General features: G+C 39.3%; 2 protein-coding genes across 4 annotated transcripts in view; one reads left to right on the top strand and one right to left on the bottom strand.

Moving 5' to 3' along the window:
• The window catches only part of LOC137979142 (NPC intracellular cholesterol transporter 2-like), a 9,391-nt gene extending 7,311 nt beyond the window's left edge, over positions 1 to 2,080 (bottom strand). The window contains exon 1 of the mRNA XM_068826337.1: positions 1,895 to 2,080. Coding sequence (XP_068682438.1) covers positions 1,895 to 1,994 — 100 coding nt within the window. The 5' untranslated portion in view covers positions 1,995 to 2,080. The remainder of the gene's footprint in view (positions 1 to 1,894) is intronic.
• A 595-nt stretch (positions 2,081 to 2,675) lies between these two features.
• Positions 2,676 to 10,000, top strand: part of LOC137980450 (uncharacterized) — a 7,602-nt gene continuing 277 nt past the window's right edge. The window contains exons 1-4 of one of the 3 annotated variants that reach the window (XM_068827897.1): positions 2,676 to 2,904; positions 3,557 to 3,637; positions 4,280 to 6,727; positions 9,468 to 10,000. The exon at positions 9,468 to 10,000 is cut by the window's right edge and continues 277 nt beyond it. In XM_068827897.1, coding sequence (XP_068683998.1) covers positions 3,622 to 3,637; positions 4,280 to 6,727; positions 9,468 to 9,538 — 2,535 coding nt within the window. In that variant the 5' untranslated portion in view covers positions 2,676 to 2,904; positions 3,557 to 3,621 and the 3' untranslated portion in view covers positions 9,539 to 10,000. The remainder of the gene's footprint in view (positions 2,905 to 3,556; positions 3,638 to 4,279; positions 6,728 to 9,467) is intronic. The other 2 variants (XM_068827898.1, XM_068827900.1) reach the window with 2 other exon arrangements.

Below are 10,000 nucleotides of genomic sequence, written 5' to 3'. Positions count from 1 at the left end.
AGGATAATATTAGCATTTATTATATAAACACCAATGAATAACCAAGTGAGCTTTCGCGCGAAAACATGATATCTTCACACGTGAAAAGATCATTGTTGCTTTGACTACATATGAAAATCGCCCCTTTCGATGCCTTTCGTGAAATGATGTAGTACTCCATTGGTTTTTATATAATAAATATAATATTACATGGCCGTTCTTTCGCTGCGGTCACGCGTGAAATATTTTTCAACACTCGAAGAGAAATTTCGTATCTCCGCGTGGCCATGTACTAGCCTCTGTATTTTCGTGTCTAGCCTGACATGTATTATGTTTCGTCTCTGCAAAAGGACTCAGAAACTTTTTGGTTTAGCCAACTCTATAAACGTTCGTTTTCAAGACAACTCCTTGAATCCTAAGACCCCGAAAACTCAAAAGCTCGAAAACGAAGAAAGTAACCCAGGCCCCTCAATTTGACTAAGCCTCGGCCTAAAGTTGGTTTTTATGCCTAGGGTTAGCCAAATTGAGGGTTTTGGATTACTTTCTTCCTTTTCGAGTTTCGGGGTTTTAGGGTCTTAGTTTTCAAGACACCCGGATTCAAGGTTTTGGTATGTCCTGCAAGCTACAAACATCCTGCATGGGCTACGTGTGACCATACCCATCCCCACCCTCCCCAGAGGAAAAACAGTTTTTCCTCGGGGGCAGAGGGGTGGATCGGCGCCATGTGGGCTGTATCTTGCACAACTATTTTAATCTGTTAATTTAAGTTGGCGGGTTAACTTTTAAGGCCGGGACACACCAGGCGATGAGTCGCTGCGACACGTCGCAGGGACAAGTCGCCGCAACAAATCGCCTTGTGTGACAAGCTTAATTTCATGAAAATCATTGTCGCTGCGGCAGAATTTTTTCGCCGCGATCAGTCGCACGAATTCAAACCAGTTTAAATTCGTGCGACTAGTCGCAGCGACAAAATTAGCGAAAGCAGCGTTGTCGCATCGTGTGTACACTTCCCGCAACAAGTCGCTGCGACAAAATATAAATGAACCAATGAGAGAGCGTCATATGGTCAGCCATATTGAATTTAGAAAACTAGTTCACATTCCCCCTCATACGAGATCACTGCGTGTGCTCCGAACAGGCGTCGTGTCGCAGCGACTTGTTTTGCAAGTAGTACACATGGAGCAACTTGTCGCAGAGACATGTCGCTGCGACTTGTCGCCTAGTGTGTCCCGGCCTTTAGATTGGCGCGGTATTCAGCATTCAAACAAAAAATTCTTCATTTTAAAGGTTTAAAAGATGCTGTATAAGAATTTCAGGTCGGACGGGAGCTGGAAGTTCGGGTTCAACTTACAAGCCAAAGTTCAAAGCCAGCAGGTCGAGGTCCAGAGAGAGGCAAAAGGAATATCACATGAAGTGACTTTAATTTGGGGAAATACGGCACGTGTACGAATAAATTTAGAACAAATACACAGCGATAATCTGAAAATTTTAGTGCAAAAGAACAGTGGCCATTTGCGTTTTTTTGCACCAACTATCCGACGCGCCATTTCGGCTGCCTTGTAAAAAACCTTCCCACGGAGACCAACTGCAAAACATGTCCTTACATTTGGCGAACGAGTCAGCATACAATGTATGCCGGTTATATATGCTTATTCAATGGCAAGCAAATTTGAGGAAGGTCATTCCGCCCGCTGAGCCGAAAAAGCTTGAAGATTAACAGCGCCGGATTACTTTTCAAGTATTTCGCAACTTTGCGAAATTTCATGCATTCTTCAAATTAGCTTCAAAGTATATCCACTGTATAAATATGCGAATGACGAAGTCAGACGTAAAATTTCAAAAGAGTTTACAGAACCAGAGGAGGTCATAAAAATGGTATCGTTGTATCACGAATCGTACGACAAACAAGCCTTACCTCCAGCTTCTCCACTGCAATCCTTATATATAACAGGCTCACAGAAGACTGAACAAAAAATGCATGAAGTGAAAACGGTCAGAGAAATCGCCTTGACCATCTTCGGATACTGGCCAACTCTGAGCTATTACAATAACAAATGGGGTGGGCTACCCATAGATAACGAGTTTAATTGGGTAATTTTACGATCGGCTATTAAATAGTGGGAGACGGAGAAAGAGATTGTGAAATAAAGAACTCTGATTGGTCAAATGTTCCAGCGTGCTTATTTATCACAGTCTCAAAGGGCGAAAAGGTGAGAGAAGAAACCAAACGCGCGTGAGAGACTTGACATGCGCGTTCACGCAAAGGTGCTGTTACACTGTGAAATATTTCTTGCAATTCAACTCCTTGTCTCGCAATGTTTTGGCGACATTGTGGCGGGACAAGTTGCACGAAACATTTCACAGTGTAACATACCCTGCAACGGCCACAATAATTGCGAGACAAGTTGTAAGAGTCGTTCAGGTCGTTGCCGAAACAAGAATTAAGATCTACTTTTCGTGCAACTTGTCTCGCAACGATTTTAGCCGTTGCAGGGTATGTTACATTGTGAAATGTTTCGTACTCCTTGTCCCTCCACAATGTCGCCAAGACATTGCGAGACGCTGAGTTGCACGAAACATTTCAAAGTGTAAAAAATAACAGCGCCTTCTGCCTTGTCGAATGACAGTCATGACAGTCAAGAATGCGATCGGTAGCGATCGTTTCCCAACCGCTGGTCAAGAGGAACGAAGACCCTGGGCTGGCGAAAAGTGGAACGGAACTTATAACTTCCCAACTTCCGCTTTTTTAGAGCAGGTCCGTGAAGAATTGTATCCCGGTGCCGTGTTGTTGGTAAAGCGGCCTAGATCTAGCGGTTCAATATTCTAAGCTCTGAGTCAGCAATTGTTTGGATCAAATTATCGCTTTGTCTTCACTGTTATTTCGTTTTCTGGCGTTTGTCGAAGCTCCTCGTTTTCGCCCTAAGGGTAAGCACGCTAAGTATGATACATTTATATTGCTTAAATAACTAAACTAATTATGGACCATAACGTGGTAAATTTGTGGTGTACCATTTCCTCACAATCTGAAAGAGGTAAACAAATGTAAAAGACACGGCTTCTAGTGACCAATGCCTTGCTGTGGTAGTATCATCTGAAGCGCTGGCAAACAATCAATTCATCACGCCGTGCATATATATATGCGCCCATTTTCCGCTTAGGGATTAAAAATGGCAAAAATAACTGCATGCATTTCACCATTTCACCGTCTTCGTATTTGCAAAGTCTTTTGCTTTACGTGATATTTCTTGCGGTCGATAATAATTGATACAATATATTCTTTGTTTGCCGCCGAAATATTTTTGCCGGCTACGCCGTAATGTAATATGCATTGTTATGCAGGTGATGTCTGCTTTTACATCTACAATGACCGATTAACCGTAAGAAAATATCTTTTTTGATTCGCTTTATCACAAGACGAAAAACCCTATCAAACTGAAAATATCTTTTTTGATTCGCTTTATCACAAGACGAAAAACCCTATCAAACTGAAAATTTGTGAAAAAGATAAGTCTTCAGCTGTTCTAATTACTAAATAAACTAAAATCTCAAAAAGGATTGACAATTCCTTATTTTTTAGTTTTGATGACGTCACGTGAAAACCAAGAATACAATCATGAAAATGACATGAAATTTTCATGATCCATGTTTTCATGGTATGGTAAGTTTGACAATAGGCATATGAAAAGATTTTGACTCAATGTTTGTAAATGAGACCAACAAAAACTTCATATGGAACGTAAAAGTCCTCTTAACATGAAATATGTGTATGTAATGGTCCTTAAAAGTTTTCTAATATGTTTATGGCCTTTCTAACACCATTTTCAAGGCCCATGAATTTTTTTAACATTGAGGCTTGCTGTTTTTTGTGGGACAAATTATTCCTAAAAAAGAAAAGGAAGACAATGTCGTGCGACAAACCACTGGAAATCTTTTGAAATAATAGTATACTTACTTTTTTCAGGTAAAACACATGAAATTGAAATTGGTGTTTCAGCTGTATTGCAGGTGACAGCCTTTGTCATCTGATTCTGATAAAGGCTGTCACCAGCACAGCCGAAATGTCAATTTTAATTTCATGCATTTTACCCGGAAAAAGTTTTAGTGTTTTTTGATCTTCTGGAAATTCCTCTTAACTTTTCTGATAGTCCTTTTTTAGTGAAAAAAGCATACCAGATCACATGAATGAAAGTAACTGTTGGGATATACATGTATGAGGGAAAAGCTTTTAGAATCACCCTTCTTTAAGGAATGCCTCAGTTTTGGTAAATTAATTATATTGTTTTTGTTTTTGTTTCAATAGGAATCATGTGCTCTTTTAACATTGGCCTTTTCTCACTGTTTATTGCCACTGCAAGTTTATCATCAGCAAGTTGTTTCGATGTCAAGTGTGACTTCGGTGTTGCATATTACCCAACAAATACTTCAGTTCTTGTAAATGGATCCCTGACTTCAAACTTTAGTCATGCTCGAAACTGCCATGTCATGTATAGATCAGAATCAGCATTAATTCGAGTTGCAGTAGGTGGGCTTAATGATTCAAGCAACTTGAGGGCACTCTACTCGATGATTATTGGAAAAGCCACTGTCCTTTTTGTGGGTGTGGCACATCTTCGTGATCTCGCTAACAGCAACAAATACTATTTCCATGCTTGTCCTCAAGGTCACACTCAACAAGACCTCGATATTCTCTTCTTTGGATCACCAGAGAAGGAGGAAATTGACGTAAAGATTGAGTTGGATCCTTCTGTGTTGACACCTGGCGAACCAGCTAACCTCTCTGTTAGGCCTAATGGTTTGGCCAATGTGACGGCTTTTGATATTGAAAATGAACAGAATTTGACCAGTCTCATTCAAATACTCGTGTCTTCCAATGATGACGTGGAGTGTCTCCTCATGGTATCACAAAGCTGTTCTTCTATGCAAAGTCAAGGACTTGCTGAAAAAAGAATTGACAATACCCAGTCATCCATCAAACTAACTTTCACCAAATCAGGTGCCATCACTTTATCGCAATATTCAAAACCTAAGATTGCAACAGGGCGATGGTACATTGGAATCAGCTGCAAAAGTACAGACCAAGAGACAACTTTACCAAAGAATGTTGCTGTAACTGTGAAAAAAGGATATACATATGACATGCTTGGCAAGACTCTACCCATAGCGTATGTGTGTATTATAGCTGTTATTGGTGGCATATCTATTGCTGTTTTTGCACATTTCTTTCTCAATCCTGACTTTGGCAAGTGTTCATTTTCAGGCCATGATCACTTAGAAGTAACTCAAAACAGGAACAGATCTCCAAGCATGGAAATGTCTGACTGTTGTCGAGAACCGTTACCTAGGGGGACATTCCTTTTCAAGGAATGGTTCAAAGTGATCTTTTTGGCGTGGTTTGGACAAGGTATCAAGACATATTCTTACCTGACTGCAGTTCTGGCCATAAGCTTTATGGTTGGATCAGCACAATTTGTGATTGCACGTTGGTCCAGCATGATTGAAGATGGCAATCGTGACCTTTGCTATTACAATGAGCTTTGCTACCGCCCGATTGCCATTGCCGATATGCCGTCTAACTTTATGCTCAGCAATGTTCCTTACATTATCCACGGTTTCTTGTTGGCTCTCTCTTTTTCCTTTAGGGAGGCAATAAAGCAAGAAGCCTGTTCTAGATCTAGTCGAAGGTATTCAATGGAAAGTGCTCGTCTTACTCTTTTGGCACCATACGACTACTCTGTGGCATATGCACTTTCCTGGGCTTTGGTCTTTGAAGGTCTCTTTTCCGCCACTTACCATCTCTGCCCATCTCGGCTCACTTTTCAGTTTGACTCAGCCTTCATGTTCATCATCTCAGGGCTGGTTGTAGTATCCCTGTACAACTGTAGAGTAAAAAGAATATTTCCTTCTGGACCAGAAGATCGCACCATGAAACACCCCAGTGAGACAGCTGTCCAAGCACCAAAATACTTCTTATTCTTTGTTGCACCACTGCTGGTGTTTAATTACATTGGTTCTGTGAAAGACACCCATACTGAGCTTCCGCTTTCCCTTAAAGTGATTTACTGGCTTACCTTGGTTGCATGGTTCATTGTCATGTACTTTTGGACCATCCAAAAGGTGGGAGTTCCATGTTGCTGGAAAAGATGCAATTGTGGTCCTGATGACGATTGCTGGGATATGAAAGCTATAATTAAGTGGATCTGGATCACCCTGTTTCCTCTTTGCTTGCTTATCATTGGTTTCAAGCAGAAAGATGATTGGTCCCAAATTTTCCTGTTTTCATGTGTTGCTGCTGTGGTCTTGACCATTCTAGGCTTGATAAGTTTTGATATAGCCATGGATTTTAAAAGGCATCATCAAAGTGGAGAAAATAATTTCTTTCAACCAAAACAGATTTTCAGAATGCTACTTTGTAACTGGCATCGTGTGCTGTATGTGATCGCAACCTTTTTATTCTGGGTATTTGCCATGTACTTCTTTAAGATAAAATCCACAACACGCAAGGTTGAGAAACCAAGTGTCTCTCGTACTAAGAATCAAGAGTGTATCCTGTGGGATTTTTTCGACTACCATGACATCTGGCACATGTTGTCTTCATTTGCTCTCTTTATGAGTGCATACTTGCTGATATATGTCACCAGAAAAGTGGAGATTTACTTCTGGCATTGTGATGACAACCCTCAAGCTGAGAGAGGTGTTGTAAGGCAAGAGGAGCAGGTGCATCCATGCAATGTTATTATACCTTGTTCAGGTAAGCCAAGGAATGGTGAAATTGCCATGGGCACCTTGAGATATGCAAATAACATTAAGTATGCTCGTGTTTCATATGTCTGAACAAGTCTGTGTTCTTTTAGGCTGTAGTAGAGAATGTTAGCATTGGCAGCGAATACGAGAACAACTACATGTACAACTCGTACTTGTTCTCAAACTGGTGCTCTATGTAGTTAGGTAAGCGTGTAATAAGAGTTCCACATTTTGGTGCCAGTTTTGAATAAGTTGCTGGTGTCTCCACTTTTTCTAGTGGAAGTTGTTAACAGTAAATGGCAAAAAGCAAACGAAATTTCCTTTTCACAAACTCATACTTTCCGCTACGACTTTTCATGTAAAGTAATTGCAGACCAACTTGCTCGGATGAAGTGAGCACGCCGGGCTGCGCAGTAATCAAAATCCTAGAACTCGTATAATTTTGAAGTCACCTTCGTTGTCAATGTTAACAATCTCTATTCATTTGTCAAATCAAAAGAATGGTGAAAACGAATTATTTCAGTGAATTAGGTACCGGTAATTTTATTTATTTTAAATGTACACCTGAACAATTTTTATATAATTTGACCAACTCTCTCTTAAGGGTTTTTTTTCCAACTGTGCCTGTGTGTCCTAACAGAAAAATGTATCATCACAACATTCATCATGACCGTAATATTGTTGCCTCATTCAAGGTAAAGTGTTTTGTGTATTTTGAGCATAGAAATGAGGCAACTAGAGACACTGAATAAAAGCGAAACAACAAAGCGTCTCGCTTCCCACTTTATTTGTCCCCAAAAATGTTGTCATTCCGTTATGCACCACATTCCAACAAACCCCTTTTTATCGAAATTTGATTCCTGATCATCCAGCTCTATTCTCCAAAAGCTGCAGTCTGAATTATTTTGGATTGCATGCAGGCTAAAACAGTTATGCTTGACGTGCAACATTTGCTGGTTTTGAACTTTATGATTCTGGCTGTGGTGGGATTTTGCCTGGATGGTCATTTGGGTATTTAAAACAAAGTTCTAACTAATTTCTACATGCTGAACAAAGATTCCATGAAAGTTAGCAGTAGGAATTTTATCCACAGAACCTCACAAAAGACCTGTTTCCCAGGAGTACATTTCAAGTGAATCTTTAAAAACCACAGAAACTACTTTGGCCAATGGCAAGAGGCTCACAGAATCAAATGAACCACGAACAATGCAACAAATTAAAATCACAAAGCAAAAAAATGGGTGCAGGCATGACTGGTACAGTTTTGCCTTTTCCTTGATCAGCTGTTCAAAAAGTTTTTAAACTGCAATTAAAAAAAATTAGGCAGAAGTGCAAAACTATTGCACAATCCTGAGAGTACTTTGAATACTTGATTGAAAATCATGAATTTCAATTAATTTTCAAATATTTGAAAGACCAAGCTACACAATATAAAGAATTTTCTTGACAAATGGATTTTAATTAAACATTAAATCTAACTCTAACATGTGAATAGCGGAGTGATTCCGAGACTCAGAAATAAACTATTAATGTTAATTAAGCATGTTACATTTCACTTTTGTCACATGGGTAGGTCAACTTACATTTTAAAGTCCCTATGATGCTTATTTTCCCCCATTCTTTAACTTTTCATTTATATATCTACAGCTGTGTAGTGTCTTGGGTACTTCAACAATTTTTCCCTCGTAGTGCATTCACAGGTTTTAGCAGGCCTTTGATTTATACGCAGTTTTGGCTGAGCCAGTTGGGTTGCAGTAACTAATGACATCAAAGAAGTCAAGATGAATCGTCACAACATTTGAACTAGCAAGGGTAACTATCATCCGACATTTCTATGAGGACTTAACAAAAAGCTCTCAACAAAAAGCTCTGTCTAGATTTTCAACAAGACTTCCTACACTTTTGCAGAAAAAAAGTCATTTCTTTCTGAAGAGATGCGAACAAGTTATGTTCTTCTTTGACGTCATTATTTATCGGGACCCAATTGGCTCGGCCAAAATATTTTGCGTGGAAATCAAAGGCCCACTAAAACATGTGGATGAGGGAGATATTTATAAACAAAAAGTACAAGAACTGGAGAAAAATAAGTGACATAGGGAATTTAAGATGAAATTACCAAAAGCAAACTCCGACTAATGAAGTGTCCACTCAGGTGTGAAGTTCTCTAAAGTTTAATTCTGTGTGAACATCCTTTAAGCATGAACTCAGTCATGCATGCAGCAATCTGCCCTTATTGTGCAATTTGTGCAAACTGTTGTGTGATTTTACAGAGTTCTTAATAAATCCATTGACCCCCAGATTGAGACTTAAAACAGAGTTTCCTCTCAGTCTGTCTAAATGCCAGACACCTTTTCTCGTCGACTGGAGGTGTCCTAGGGCGTTTGAGGTGTCAATGGGTTAAGTCCCAAAAAACTATCAACAAATTTCTAATAATGCATTTTTGGACACAAGTGAGCAAGTAATGTTGTGCATGACCAGAGGGTGTAAACTGCAGGTTTGCAGGTCATTGTTTTACCACAACAACCCAAACATTTACAAAAATGGAAGCCTTAGGCTGGGCCGAGACATTATCTAAAGCATAGTGTTAAGGCATAATGTTAGCATTAGTAAAGGTTTGGGTTGTTTCAGCTATGGGGAATTAATGACCTGCAAGTTAACTGCAGTTTACACCCAGTGCATGACTGAGTTTATCAGGAATATCACCTTGATATGACTGGCCTTGAATTCAAAATCCTTTTGTATTACAGTGGATGGGGAACAGGCTGTCGAACAGGCAAATAATGTACAGCCCACTGTCAATGGTGAAACAAATGTATAGCAGAGCAGATTGGATCAGAAACCAGGGACAATATACTGTAGGGGAGCTTGGCTTTGCCGATCATTGTGGTCATTTTTGTTTGTTATGGCTTCCTGAAGTTGCTGAAAATGGAACACTTTAAGGGTCTTTTATTTTAGTGCCCTCGTGTTTAAGATGTCTTATTTGTATAATAATTTACCAGTATCTGAATGGAGTTTATTATTTCCAAAGGTGACAGTATTTCCTAGTGGAGTAAACTTAGTGAAATTTTTAGAGTATTTAACTTTCATAGTTTGTTAATTTGTTTTTTATGATGCATTACTTTATGCTTTGTGACTGAAAGACACTTTTTAAAAAGTAAGGTGCCAGTATCTGAATCGAGTTTCTTATCTCCAGGAATAAAAGTAATAATTTTTGTAGAGGATTAAATTATTTTAGTGAAATGTTTAGAGTACTAAATTTTTGTAGTATTTATTATTTAAA

Source organism: Montipora foliosa, chromosome 12 (assembly GCF_036669935.1).
Source record: "Montipora foliosa isolate CH-2021 chromosome 12, ASM3666993v2, whole genome shotgun sequence".
NCBI classification, from domain to species: Eukaryota; Metazoa; Cnidaria; class Anthozoa; order Scleractinia; family Acroporidae; genus Montipora; species Montipora foliosa.
This window is presented reverse-complemented; position numbering and strand designations above follow the sequence as displayed.